The sequence below is a fragment of the Tamandua tetradactyla genome, chromosome 5 (genome assembly GCF_023851605.1).
Source record: "Tamandua tetradactyla isolate mTamTet1 chromosome 5, mTamTet1.pri, whole genome shotgun sequence".
In the NCBI taxonomy this organism is placed as follows: domain Eukaryota; kingdom Metazoa; phylum Chordata; class Mammalia; order Pilosa; family Myrmecophagidae; genus Tamandua; species Tamandua tetradactyla.
This window is the reverse complement of record NC_135331.1, coordinates 144,087,754-144,103,188: the sequence shown is the minus strand read 5'-3', so window position 1 is coordinate 144,103,188 and position 15,435 is coordinate 144,087,754. Positions and strand designations below refer to the sequence as shown.

Genomic DNA, 15,435 nt, shown 5'->3' with positions numbered 1-15,435 from the left:
CTACAAAATTAAATCATCACAAGACCGGAGATACAAAGTTTCAAGGTCTACTCACAATGCCAAGCGCTCCAGAACCAATGCTACATTTTCACATTCAGAGGTAAGATAAGGTCGTGCTTTAACATAACTTTGGATAGCCACTGTGTATACCTCCAATAAAGGTAAGGGATCTTCTGAAGTTTTCCATTTTTCTGCATATTCAAGGAGTGTCTGTTTAGAAGGATAATAAAAAGTATTCAATATAAATCAAAATACAGTGACAAACTGTTCTTTTTTGAGAAGTAACACTTTTGAGTTATAAAAGAAAAAACAGCTTATACTGATTAAAATATTATAAGAAAAAAAGCCATAGCCATATTTCTAGTAGTTCGCAGTGGACTAATTCATCCAGCCATAGTATACATTCTTCAAAGCTGGTTTTAAATAGTGCAAGCATTATTTGCTCCCTTCTCTGGTCAAGATGCTACCTTTCATCTACTCATCTCTAAGATTTCAAAGTTATTTTAAGATACTATTGCCAAGAATGCACTAGAGAGTTTCACTATATTTTCTGTTTCTCATATAAAGCACAAATGGTAAGAATTTGCAAATAACTTTTCTGTCTACACACACAAAAAAGTACATAATCAATACCTTTATGATAAGTTTTATCATTTAAAAATCATCTAAAGACTTAACATTCATAAAATCAGTATTAAAGATATTAAAGAATGTGTACCCCCACCCCCCAAAAAAGATATTAAAAAATTATTCTACTCGCTATAGGTACTCCTGAGTCACCTCCAGAGGACCTCTTTTCGTTGCTCAGATATGATCTTTCTCTCTCTAAGCCTAACTCTGCAAATTAAACCATTGCCCTCCCACCCCACCCCCACCCCCGTGTGGGACATGACATCGAGGGATGAGAGTTTCCCTGGCAGTGAGGGAGATGATTCCCAGGGATGAGCCTGGCCCTGGCACTATGGGATCAACAATGCCATTCTGACAAAACGGGGTGGGGGGGGGGGAGTGTAACAAGTAAGGTATTAGTGACTTAGGGAGTTCAAATAAGAGTCCAGAGGCTATTCTGGAGGTCACTTTTACGCATGCTTCAGTTAAACATTGCTACCTATCATAATTTGCCAAACCTCAACCAAAATCATTCCTGCCAATCCTAAAGCATACCAAGGGCATTCATTATGTAAGATTCTACAAAGGTCCCACATACTAGGGAACCTACTACCCCCAGATGTTTCCTGAACCAGGTAAGTCCTGAAATACAGAAGGGACAGCCTTTCTAGAACATCAACTAATTCCATCCCCCATCCAATATTATCAACAGCCTAACATGAAAAAGTTAGAAAGGGCACAGCCCAAATATTCCTAAAGAGTGGGAGAAAGATCAAAGGTGATGGTGGAGTTATACAGAGAAGGTCGGGTTTAACAAATGAGTATGAGCGCTGAATCATTATGCTGATATTTCTTTTGGCTTTCGGTGCCTTAGAGCAGTTAGAAATAAAAACTTAAAGTTGTGGACTTGTAACCCATACCAAACTTTAAAATCTATTCCATAACTAATTGTTGTGATGTACTTTGAAATTTATTGCTTTTATGTATACATGTTATCCAAAGAGGAGGAGGAGTATAACCGAAAGGATAGGATTTAACAAATGAGTATGACTGCTGAATCATTTTATATTGATACTTCTGCTGGTCTCCAGTGTCTTGGAACAGCTACATGAAAAAATGAAAACTATCGAACTATAACTCATACCAAACTTTAAAATGTGTTCTAAAACTACTTGTTAAAATGTTACTGGGTAATTTATTGCTTTTTTGTATATGTGTTATATTTCACAATTTAAAAATGTTTAAAAAAGGATTCTAAGGTCAAATAATTCTTGTAAAAATAAATGCTTTTTTTCCAATGAAAAAACTCTCCCCCATCTCTCAAAGAAATAAATATTTCAAATTTGCCTCATCAGAATCACTAAAGAAAATTACTGTTTATCCAATAGAATGAAGAAATGAAAATAACTGGTAACAGCAGTTATATGGACACATATCTGTTAGACTCCATAACTATTAAAATCTTCAGTTACTAAAACCTATCTAAAAGTTTCATGATTGTATTAAATGAAGAGGGACTCCAGTAAAATGTTTTAATAATAAAGAAAACTGTCATAATGAGTCTCCTTCATACTTAAGGTCTAAGACTCATTCATTCACATTTGGAAATTCAGATGTTCTTTCTTAGAAAAGAGCTCCTTGAGGGCTAGTATCCCTCTCTTGGCATAATGAAGTAGCTTTAAAACAATATGTTGGAAAGAAAAAAGAAAGGAAGGGAGGGGAGAAAGGGAGGGAGGAAGAAGGGAATTATATTCTATCAAATACTCAAAGGAAAACACTGTCCTGCATTCTCTACTAACCTCTAACTAGCAGAAATAATAAGTGATCAGAGACAATAAGGAAGGAAGGAAGGAAAAACAGAAAAGATAATCTGGTAAATTATAGGACAACATAATAATTCATCACTTTCTTAGTAGTCATGGAGATTAGAGATGGGAGGGGAAGGACATTCAATCAAGTTTCAGAACCAACAGTAAAAAATCTCAGGTAAAATTGAAGTGGAAAAGCTATTTTTCAAATATCCAAGAAAATAATATCCAAATCTTTCCCAGATGAGCCCTGAAACCAACTGCACTTGATTCACACTTTAATAACACTTTAACAACATCCTACCTCACTGTCCCAATATATTCAAGACCTTCTAGTACAAAATAGATACAAAACTCCAACCACATTTGAATTCCTAGAAGTTGAAAGCTTTTTAGATTCTTCCTGAATTTTAATGAAGGGTATGGATAGGGAGGCTTGGGGAATGGGACTCTGTTTCTTTACAAAGGTATCCTCTCTTGGCATTCTCTAAAGAAGCAGCACTGTTAACATGTAATAATGAATGAATGACACCATAGCTGATCAATATGGAAATGAGTTGAGGCTGTCTACCCTATAGCCAAGATGATTCAGGCTTACTGTGACAAGAGAAATTAATGCCTCATTTGCCAAGTCAGAGTCACTATTTTATTGCCTATATATAACTCCAATTCAGAGAATCACTTTTGCAGGGGAGTTACTTTTCTTTGAAATATCCCACAAAGAGTTACTTATATTTCTCATCGAACTGAAATGGATTTGGCCTGCTAGATAATTCAGAGGATAGATGACAGAGAGCTATGGACAGCTGGAAGATGAAGACATTCTCTTGCATGATGATTCTGATTAGAGCAATTTTCAAAGTCTTTGAAGCTGGGATTAGTTTCTGGTTGAACCAGCATGAAATGGAAAAACTACACAAGAAAATATGGACTTCAAAGATACAACAATTCAGTCAAAAGGAAGACTTCATTGTTAGTCTTTTAAGCTTGTGTCACTGATAGGCTTGTAGGACTACAAATCTAAACAAAACTACCATGTGAATGGAAAAATCTGCATCCTTGGGTCCTTTTGTAATTACCACTCAATTTCTAGGAACAAAAATCTGGAAAGGGATCCAAATGTAGCCTCCACCTTTCCCTCTGATCCACAAATGAACTCTATACTTGGGGTGAGATGTGTAAGCCTGGCTCCTAGGACAAGATGATAAACGGGGGCTGTCTCCTTTCTTGGTAGTGTCTGGAGATAAAACTCATTGCCAATTTCCCCAAGCAGAATAAACATTCACTGGAGACTGCTTGGCTAAGTATGTGTGGTATATGGCATCTGGCCCACTCCTACTGCTGTATCTGTTACCGGCAGGTAGGAAGCCAAGTCCTCAGGCTACAACGCAAAAGAGAAGTCTACATGTAGGTTACTTCCCTGTGTGGCTGTGGAACCAGAGCCAGCTGTAGAGCAAGATCCACTGGACTGAGAGGACTAATGCCAACTAGTGAAAATGTCTTTGTTGTGAGCAAACACTATTCTATCCAGTGCCTATGTAAGTCAATTCTTTTCTAGACACCTTGACATGGGAATGGGTTGAAATTTCTTTGCTATCCTCCATGCAGGAGAACTCCTTTCCTGGAGGTGGTAATAGCTGTCATTCCTCCATCAAAAAATGTAAGCATTATATTCTGCTTCTAAGAAATGGAAAATGTTGACACAGTTGGCATTAATGTTCTCCTCAGGCATTTTGTAATGCTATGATGGCAATGTGATAGATGATGATCTCACCACGTAAAGGATTTCAAAATTTAACACCAACTATACAAATGATTCTTGCATTAGCTAGCATGTGTCTTTCTACACAAAGTAATAATTACTTTACATTTTCTTGAAAAAAACAAGTTTAGGTGTATTGAGTTCCACACTTGGCAAATGCTCCCAATCAAACATGGAGAAATATCTACTCAAGCCTTTTGCCTATTTTTAAATTGGGTTGTCTCTTTATTGTTTGAGCTGCAGGATATCTTTATATATTCTGGATATTAAACCCTTATTAAATATGTGGTTTCCAAGTATTTTCTCCCATTGAGTAGACTGTCTTTTCACTTTTGTGATAAATTTCTTTGATGAATAAAAGTTTTTAATTCTGATAAGATTCCATTTATTTTTTCTTTTGTTGATTGTGCTCTGGGTATAGTCTAAGCAACCTTTGCCTGACACAAGAGTCTGGAGACATTTCCCTACATTTTCCTACAGAAGTTTTATAGTTCTCATTTTTATATTTAGTTCTTTGATCCACTTTGAGTTAATTCTTGTATATGGTGTGAGATAGAGTTCGGTTCTCCTTCATTATTTGGCATATTGATATCCAGTTCTCACAGCACCAACTGTTGAAGAGACTATACTTTCTCAATTGAGAAGACTTGGCAGCCTTGTCAAAAATCTCCTGGAGAACATCACCCCAGCCCTGCAAGGAACTGCCACTTAGGTGGGACCGTAACTGAGTTTTCAAAAGGCCATTCCACCATTCTATCAATCCAGCTGCCTCTGGATGATGGGGAACATGGTAAGACCATAGAATTTCATGAGCATGTGCCCATCCCCGCACTTCATTTGCTGTGAAGTGGGTTCCCTGATTAGAAGCAATGCTGTGTGAGAATACCATTGTGATGGATAAAGCATTCTATAAGTCCAGGGATGGCTGTTTTGTGGCAAAAGCATTGCGTCAAGGAAAGCAAACCCATACCCAGAGTATGTGCTTATTTCAGTTAGAACACATTGCTACCCCTTCCATGATGGAAGTAGTCCACTGTAATCAACCTGCTACCATGCAGTCGGCTAACCACCTTGGGGAATGGTGCCATACTGGGGGCTGAGTGTGGGTTTCTGCTGCTGGCAGATTGGACACTCAGTAGCGGCTGTAGCCAGGTCAGCCTTGGTGAGTGGGAAGTCCATGTTGCTGAGCCCATGCATAACCTCCATCCCTACCACCATGTTCATGAGCCCACTGGACAATGACAGAGTTGGTGGGGAAAGAGGCTGGAATCCACAGAACAGGTCATCTTATTCACTTGATTATTAAAACCTTCCTCTGCTGAAGTCACCCTCTGATCTGCATTCACATGGGACACAAATATCTTCATGTTTTTAGTTGACTCATAAAAATCTATCCATGTATCTCTTCCACATACCTCTCTGTCACTAATTTTCCAATCATGCTCTTTCGAAGTCCCTGACCATTCAGCCAAACCATTAACAACAGTCCATGAATCAGTATACAAACGCACCTCTGGCCAAGTTGAGACATGAACCATGACACTAATCCATTAATATTCAGTGATATTACTGTAAAGGCAGTACTTACTTTAGCAAATTCTGTCCTTTGGTTTTTTGTATGTTGTTCTAGTTTGCTAGCTGCTGGAATGTAATATACTAGAAATGGAAAGGCTTTTGTTAAAAGGGAATTTAATAAATTACTAGTTTACAGTTCTACAGCCATGAAAATGTCCCAGTTAAAGCAAGTGTATAAAAATGTCCAATTAAGGCACCAACAAGAGGTTACCTTCACTCAAGAAAGGCCAATGAAATTCAGGGTTTCTCTGTCAACTGGAAAGGTACATGGTGAACACGGCAGCGTCTGCTACTTTCTCTCCTGGCTTCTTGTTTCATGAAGCTCCCCCAGGGGCACTTTCCTTCTTAATCTCCAAGGGTCTCAGGCTATGTGGGCTCTGTCTCTTTTTTACAAAATGATTCCCCCTTAAAGGCTCCAGTAAGCAACCCCACTTGAATGGATGAAGACAAATCTCCATGGAACCCATCTAATCAAAAGTTACGACCTACAACTGGGTGCGTCATATTTCCATGGGATCAATCAAAAAAGTTCGCAGACAGCAATACTGAATGAGGATAAAAGGACATGGCTTTTCTGGAGTTCATCACAGATTCAAACCGGTACATGTCATCCCTTTTTTGTCTCTCTATTCCTTTACTGCAACCTCCTTTTCTGTACAGTTGATCTTTTGTGATGTATCTAACTGATTCATTTTCCTCTTTCTATATATTTTAAAAATACTTACTTCGTGGTTACCCTGAGGTTTGTATTTCATAGCCTACATCTGTAACCTACTAACATGAAAAGACACCAAGTTAGCTTCAGTAGAATACAAATTCTTGCTCCCATATCCCTCTGTGTCTCATCTTTTATGCTGTTTTTGCCTCACAGTATCTCTTTATATTTTGTATGTACATTATCAGGAAATATGCCTTTGTCTTGTTCAGCTATCCTGACTCTTATAGAAATTAGGGTAGAGCTGTAAATTGCATTTACCCTTTTAGTTACCTTTACAGAAGATCTTTCTTTCTTCATACTATTACAAGCCACTCTCTCCTGTCTTTCCTTTTAACCTGGAAAATTCCTGTTTGCAATTTTTGTAGGGCAGGTCCTTTTTTGATGAACTCTGTTACTGTTTATTTGTGAATATTTTAAACTCTCCCTCATTTATAAAGGACAGTTTTGCCAAATCAAAAATTGGGGGCTGGCAGTTTTTCTCTTCCAGTACCTTAAATCATATCACTGCCTTCTCATCTCCATGGTCTATGAGAAATTGGTACTTGGTATTACTGAGGATACCATGCATGTGATGAAATGCTTTTCTCTGGCTGCTTTCAGAAATCCCTCTTTACCTCTGGCATTTGACATTCTGATTAGTATGTGTCTTGGAGTAGGTCTATTAGGATTAACTCTGTTTGGAGTATGTTGTGCTTTTTGGACATGTATACTTTATGTTTCATAAGGCTTGGGAAATTTTTGGCCATTATTTCCTGGAATACGCTTTCTGCCCACTCTCCCTTCTTTTCTTCTTCTAGGACTCCCATGATGCTTATGTCTGTAAGCTTCATGCTGTCAAATTCCTGAGACACTGCTCAATTTGTTTAATTTTTTTCTCTGTCCTTCTATGATTTCGATTGTTCTGTCATCTAGTTCACTGATTCTTTCTTGTCTGTTCAAATCTTCTGTTGTACGCCTTTAGTATATTTTTAATCTCCATTACTGTGCCTTTCATTCTTATAATTTATGTGTCTTTTTAAATTTTTTAATTCTTTATGCTCGCACATTGTCTTCTTAATATCTTTTAGCTCTATCAATGTTTCCCTTCATCTCCTTGAATTGATTTAGGAGATTTGTTTCAATTTCTTTGATTAGTTGTTCCAAACTCTATATCTTCTCTTAAGTTTTCATTTGTTACCTCGACTGAGCCATATCTTCTTGTTTCTTACTGTAGATTGTAATTTTTTGCAGATACCTGGGCATCTGATTATTTTGACATGTGGACTCTGAAAGTCAGTTTCTCCCTCTTGTCTAGGGTTTTATTGGTGGCTGGCTTTATGTAAGGGCTCTTTTGAAAACTAGTCCAACTTATTCTGACCCATGTTTAGAGTAACCCATGTTTAACTGTTGAGATTTTTCTCAACTCTTCTTAACCTGATTCTTGCTCTGGGCATGCGTAAAAATTTTTCAAATTGTACTTTGTATGGAATTCTTTCACCTCCAGGTAAAAGCTTCCTTTCCTACATTCCTTCTCCAGGAATCTTGATCTTTTCTGTTTGTTTATATGCAGAATTTTCTTCCCAGCTGCAATGATTTGTTTAAACTCTCTCATTCAGTGCCTCTTTTTTCTAAACTTTTAAATTCTGGAATCCATCCTGTCTTACAGCAATTTAATCCCCATCCCCCCACCCCTTTTTCTTCTAAGAGCCTTTTCTGCCTCTAGTTTCTTCTCTGTTATGGTATCTAGCCCTGGGGACCCAGATGAAGTCAATCCAGAAAAGGGGATCAATCCAGAAGGGTACGTTTTGTGTTTAGGTAGTCCAGCCAACCACACAGAGACTGAATTGAGTGATGAGTTCCTCTTGTCAGTAGTTCTACCACAGGTCTCTCGCTTTATTCCCCTAGGGGCCCTTTTGTATGTAGCACTTCTCAGCTGCTTGTTTCTGCCCTGGGTCTCTGTGGACAGTGTCCCTGTACCTGAACATGCATGGGACTCTAATTTGCCACTGTGCGTGGCTCTATCTTCTGTATCTGCAGCATGAGGGACCTGGGCCATACTGTGCTGCTTCTGTGTGCACAGAAGCCACATGGGACCAAACAGGTCTGGGACAGAAATCTCCTACCTGATCTTGGAGATTATTTTTCTTTTTCTTTCATTCAGCTTTTCTGGAATCTTTCCCCAGTCTCTATTATTTTCCAGAGTTCCAACCAAGTGGAATTAGTCCTTTTATTAGTTGATTCTGAGGGGTGACTTTTCCATAGGATATCTTATCTCACCATGCTGATGATGTCACTTCTAGAGTTTGACTTCATAACTACCATGCTATATATATTACTGGAGAAATAAAAATCTGATTCACAGTTATATTTACAAATGTGAAGGCTTATTGTGTAAAAAAGGAGTTAGGCTCACTGTATGTGGTCTCACAGAACAAACTAAGGCCACTAGATTAAAGTTTGAAAGAGACACATTTCTGCTTCCTATAAAGGCAGAACTACCAGACAACTAGAATTAAATAAAATTAGGACAAGCTGAGGCAGAAGGGGACATATCACTGACATTATCCAAATAGGAGAAACATAATCCTGATTTAGGGATGTTGTAAAGGAGTCATATTTTAGAGTCACATTCCATTATATCTGAAAAAACTCCACTAATGGGTGTAGGGGAGTTTCTAACTGTTGACTCACAGATACGTTTTCAATGGTATAAAATAAAATATTAAAAATATTCTTAAAGTATTTTTATTAGTTTCTAATATTTAACAATCACAAATTCAGATTCTGGCTTTTCAAAGGGAGGGAGGGAGGGAGAAAGGAAGGAAGAAAATTTGACAATCTGGGGTCTGTCTTACAACATGGTACCAACTGGCTAGATCTGAGTGATAAGCCAAGTTTCCCACTGTGACCAGGTAGGGCTCTACTACCTGCTCCACATAGCTGCCTTATTCTTCAAGGGACATGCTGGACCTCTCCAGGTATTTGTGATCTCAGTATCTGCACTATAATGTAGTATTATGGGGTAAGCCTGGGATAGGAGAAAGAAATATACAAAGAAGCAAGATTAAATGATCATACTCTATCAGAGCTTCTCAACCTCTTTTTCATTATGACCCCTCCCCTTAGGAGGCTTTTGAGTATTTGTCTCTGAGTTTTTTCCCCTAATTGCCCAATCCCAGCGTAATTTTCATACCACATATACACTATATAGATGTTTATGGGCAACAAACTATTGTACTACCTAAGAGTTTTTTGTTTCCTGAGAACTAATTTTCATCCCCTTAGGAGTAAGAATGCAGGCTCTAACAGTTTGGTTCTAAAGTTGATTTTCATTACCTAAATCAGTAGAAATTGAACATATATATCCTGGGGAAAAAGACAGTATAAATTAACTTCTACTAGCTTCCTTTAGTTCCCAAAGGATTAATGGGAAAGAAAACAATGGAGGAATAAAATCACAGGGGATTTAAATTTAATGAGCATGGGGATTAAATTACATTTGTCCAATGCAAAGATAAAGCCAGTGGAGTGTTAGATATATGTTTATATTGTCATACTCACGTTCTAGTTCCAATTTATAACAAGGATTCTCTAGAGCAAAGGTTCTCAAATGCTTTGATCTCATGACCCTTTACCCTCCTAAAAATTACTGAGGATTCCAAAGACGTTTAGTTCATGACGGGTATAAGTATTAATATTTACCCTATCAGAATTTAAAACTGAAACTGAACAGTTTAAAAAATAACAATAAATCTATTACATATTAAAATCAATACTGTATTGTTAATGAAAAAACATATTTTTGAAAAAATTGGTGAGAAGATTGGTATTGTTTACATTTTTCAATCTCTTCAATGTCTGACTTAATAAAAAAGAGCTGGATTATCCTATCTGCTTCTGTATTCAATCTGCTGTAATATCACACATCAGGTAACCTCTGGAAAACTCCAATGTATAAGAGTGAAGAAGGCAAACAATGTCTTTCAGTTTTGACTTTTTGGACATCTCTGTATCATTGCTAAGTGTGTAATACTCAATATTTCAAAGTTATTAAAATTTACTTTAAGGTTCTTTGTAAAAATGATAGACACATACATTTGCACTTTGACTTTCCCATACCTTACTAAAGTAACAGTATTTTTAAGTGACATAAACCCACAAGGACTAAGAAAATGGTAACTGAAGAAGGAAGTATTCAAAAGCTGCAAAGTATACAGAATATTGAAATTGTCTTTACAGAACATATGAAAAGTGACTGCTCAATAGGTTTTAGGTAAAGAAGTAAACTGACTCTGCTGAAACTCCAAAGGGATCAGGAAGGAATTGAAAGCACTAGGTACTCTGGATGCAGGGAGGAGGCAAGGCTATAAAACAGCATTGGTTGAAAGTCTACTTAGGCAGTTAATTCTCCTTGATTTCCTCCTCACTATCCACAGCTGGATGACCTCAGCTAGGCAACTACTTACTACTCTACATCCCCAGCAGAAGTTTACCTTCAAAGAAGTTTAAACAAATAATATCTGAACACAGTTGGAGGGAGATACATTACTTTTAACAGGACTTAGAGTCAACTGTATGTACAGATTATAGAATCAGCTCCTTTCTCAAGTCATCTTACTCCACTCTCTACCAGAACCTCCAGAGTCCTTAGGTGAGCCCTTCTCTAGAAGCTCAAAAGAAAAGACTGAAAGAGTCTGACACCAGGCCTTCCCAATGAAAGAGACCAGCTAGAATCCCCTGCAGTGAAGACCATAACAACCCCCATTCATGGGCTTGGAACTTTCAATTAGCATTTTAGTAATACACCTTTTAATATGAAGAGTCAAGGATCACTAGATATTTGACAAAAGCATCTAACACATAAGGGTGATCAAAAATGCAACTTGGAGTGAGCAGAGATTGTAAGAAGAAGACAAAATTTCAAGAACGATCATTAATGACCTCAGAGAGGTACGAGAACAAATTACACTTATAAGCAATGATACCATGCCATCAAGAAATATTTACAGGAAAAAAGACTATTGAAATTTAAATATATAGAAGAAATGAAAACCTCAACAGAAGAGTTTGAAAATAAATTGAGGAAATTCCCCTAGATAGTAGAGAAAAGGCCCCCTTTCCCAAAAAACAAACAAACAAACAAAACAAAACTGGAACTGTACTAGAGGCCCCATAATCAAAAATACAAGTCAGAACAGGGAAATGGAGAAGAAATTAAAGTACTGATTCACGTTAATCTCCTAGAATCTAAGGACAAGTTTTAAGAATTAAAGGACCCATTAAATAACCAGCACAATGAATGAAAATGAACTTTATACCAAGGCACTTCATAAAATTTCAGAGCTCAAGGATAAAGTGAGGCTCTGAAAAGCTTCGGGGGTGGGGGGGGATGGGGGTGAGGTGGTAGACTTGTCAACAACCACCCTGGAGCAAATGGGAAATGAAGCACTGCATTAAATAGTGAAGGGAAATTACTTCTACCCAACTTGGTTATGAAGACAGAAATGTCATTTTCAGACAAAGAAATTATCAAAAATGTCATCTTCTAGACACCTTTTTTCAGGATACTATACAAGCAGAAGTTTCACCAAAATGAGAGAATAAACCAGGAAAGGTGAGAAACATAATATCCAAGAAAAAGGGGATCTAAAACAAGAGGGAGATGTTGAAAATCCAAGAAGACAGGTGTGTAATAGGTATAACAGGTAGCTTGAGGAGAAATTTCTTCAAGATGTAACTGACACATTACCTAGTGTGTTTGAATATAACTGAGGGAAAGTTTGGGTTGAATTAGTGATAGATATACCAAAAATTAAGTTAAGGAAGAAATAATTTAATTCTAGAGAAACTCACACTCAGTAATCAGAGAATACATTCTTATTCCCTAAAACTGATCAACAACTAGGACACAAAGTGTTACAAGAAATAATTAATATTATACGTTTTACACATTCTTTGAACACAAGGCAATAAATTAACTCTCAAAAGGAAAACTACACACCGAAAATTTCAAATGTTAATAAATAAGTTATGGGTAAAAAGAAGAGTTCATATTAGAAATAAGAGAATAGTTAGACCCAAATATATATACAAAAGCACAATACATCAAAATTTGTAGGATACAGTTAAAGTAGTCTTAACAGGGAAATTTATAGATGGAAATGTTTGTCTCCACAATAACGCTTTCTTCTGAAAACACAAATTTGTTCCAGTGCAATTGATAATAGGGAACAAAACACAAACTTAACTTTTGTGCAAGTGTAATTTTTTCACTGAGAAACTTTAGAAACATGCTGAAAACTGCAATTAGCTGAATTGAGTGCACAAGAACCCACAAATGCATATGCACACAATCACACATATACCAGTTACTTCAGTTTACTATGCTTGGTATGAGTCATATCCATCTACATATGATGTTAAATTTTTCTGTACAATTTCAGAGAACGCTCTTTCTGCCATCACACAATAAATCACAAGCTGCAACTCTTCCAACAACATCTTCTACAAGCAAACATCATCTTTTCAAGGTAAAATCCCACATTATTGCAGTACTTATGTATTTCCTAATCACTTGACAGGTATAAACTGTGCTATAATTTTTTTTATTTTTATTTTTTTGCATGGGCAGGCACTGGGTATTGGACCCAGGTCTCCATCATGGCAGGTGAGAAAGAACTCTGCTTGCGGAGCCACCGTGGCCCACCCTGTGCTATCATTTTTATTAGGTTTTTTACCTTGTATTTTTGTGTGTATGTGTATAACTGATGAGTTTTTAAATGGTGTGCCTTTAACTTCTTGTCCCATAAGCCCTGTGGTTATTATTGCATTTTGCATAGTAGAATGAGTTTTAGGAATTCATATTTCATGAATTATAAAGCAGAACTACATTAGAAAAAAGAAAATAAAAAGCCACATTTTAATTAACATTGAGACAAATGGAGAAATGTGAACACAGACTGTACAGTACAATGTCTTGGCCTTAGGAGATAAACACTAAAAGTATATGGAGGTGGGGGAAATATCATGATGCCTGCTAACTTTTAAAGTATTCAGGAAAAAATTTTAAAAAAGCATAAATTAAGCAAATGCAGCAAAATGTTAACTCATGAATCTTTGTGAAAGGTATTCATTGGACTATTTTTTTAAATTTTTTGTATTTAATTTTCTGATATATTATTTGATTACAAAAAAATCAGGAGGTACATGAAGGATTTCAATGAAAAGATTTTCTTCCTACCCCGTCCTTCAACCACCCAGTTTCTCCTCAATTCAAACTAATTTGTTTCTTATATAACTTTTTTTAACTTTTTTTATTGTATGATATAACATATATGCAAAGCAAAGAAATAAAAAAGCAATAGTTTTCAAAGCACTCTTCAAAAAGTGGTTACAGGATAATTCCAGGTTTGTAATGGGCTATTGTGTTAGTTAGATTCAGTTGTCAACTTGGCCAGGTGAGCATCCCTAGTTATGTTGCTGCGGACACAAGCCAATGGTGCGTGAACCTCATCTGTTGCTAATTACATCTGCAGTCGGCTAGGAGGCGTGTCTGCTGCAATGAGTGACGTTTGACTTAATTGGCTGGTGCTTAAATGAGTGGTCTGAATTTCACACCACTTATAAATTACATTAGTAATAGGATTAAGACTTATCCTGATTGAGATGGCCCACACCTTAACTCAAGTAACCTCATCAAAAAGACCTACTTACAATGGGGTCACGTCCACAGGAATGGATGAAATTTAAAAACACGTTCTTCTGGGGTACACACAGCTTTCAAACCACCACACTCCATCTTCTGGACCTCAAAAAGACAGGTTCTTTCTATATGCAAAAGACATTCACTCCATCACAATATCCCAAGTCATTTCAGAAACAATGCTTAGTACAAAGTCTCATCAAAATTATGTCCTGAGGCACAATTCCCTTCTGTTTGTGGACCTGTGAACCTAGAGAACAATACATAATGGAACACCAGGCATTGGATAAACACTCCCAGGGATCAGAGGTAATAGGTTCCAAAACCCAAAGGGTATACTCCATTAAGTTTCAAGGTCTGAGACTCATATATGGAATGATGTTTTGTCCACCCCTTCTAAGTGTTTGTGCAACAGCTATAACACTCTCCCCTAACACTGGAGTGAAGGCTCCACCCTCTCCAAGCATTGGGATGGTATCCAGGCTCTCCACAAATGCTGGGGGCACAGGTTCCACGTTCTATCAGCACCGGGTTGGCAGCACTCTTCCTAAACACTGGAGTGGTAGGCCTGCTGCCTCCGAGTACTAGGGTGGACTTGCCTTTTTCACATACATGGGTAGGTAGGCTCTCTTGGCCCAAGGAGATTTCTTCTGTCTAGACCTCAGCTTCCATGGTTCTGCCCTTGAAGCGAGTTTTCCTTCAATTTATTCCTATTTAGTCCAGGTGGGCGGGCAGTGGTTCCATTCAGACAAATTACACAAAATATTTGTTGGGTTTGCATGTAGACAATGGGACTTTCCAGACATGCTTCCTGGATAACTACATTTTAAAACTTGATGAAATTTAATGGACATTGCTGACTGATTCATGTTCAGTTAAATCCTCACATGGAACTATTCTCTGGGGACTCACTTCCCAGAAGCGCAGAATTTTCCAAACCATCAATTTCAGGTTTCTCTCTACCCAGAAGTTCAGTCTGCAGCTTATCCCTTCTCTCTCACATTTTATTATAAAATGCAAGGAGAAACCAGGCTGCACTTTCCATACTTAGCTTGGAAATCTCAGCTAAATTTCCAAGTTCTGCTTCCCATTCAATATCAGAACTCAACTTCGCCAGGTTCTTTCTAACTTTCAAAAAAGGATCACCTTTCCTCTAGTTTCCAATAACACATTTGTCATGTTCTTTTAAGGCCTCATTGTAAGTACCTTTAGCATCCATATTTCTACCAACAATCTCTTCAAAGTAATCTAGGCCTTTTCTATTAAGCATCTCAAAACTCTT

General features: G+C 37.3%; 1 protein-coding gene across 3 annotated transcripts in view; it reads right to left on the bottom strand.

The window, feature by feature from the left end:
- ZNF292 (zinc finger protein 292) overlaps window positions 1-15,435 on the bottom strand; it is a 107,348-nt gene that overhangs the window by 35,479 nt on the left and 56,434 nt on the right. For all 3 annotated transcript variants that reach the window (XM_077162370.1, XM_077162374.1, XM_077162375.1), the window contains exon 2: window positions 56-210. In XM_077162370.1, the coding sequence (XP_077018485.1) occupies window positions 56-210 (155 nt within the window). The remainder of the gene's footprint in view (window positions 1-55; window positions 211-15,435) is intronic.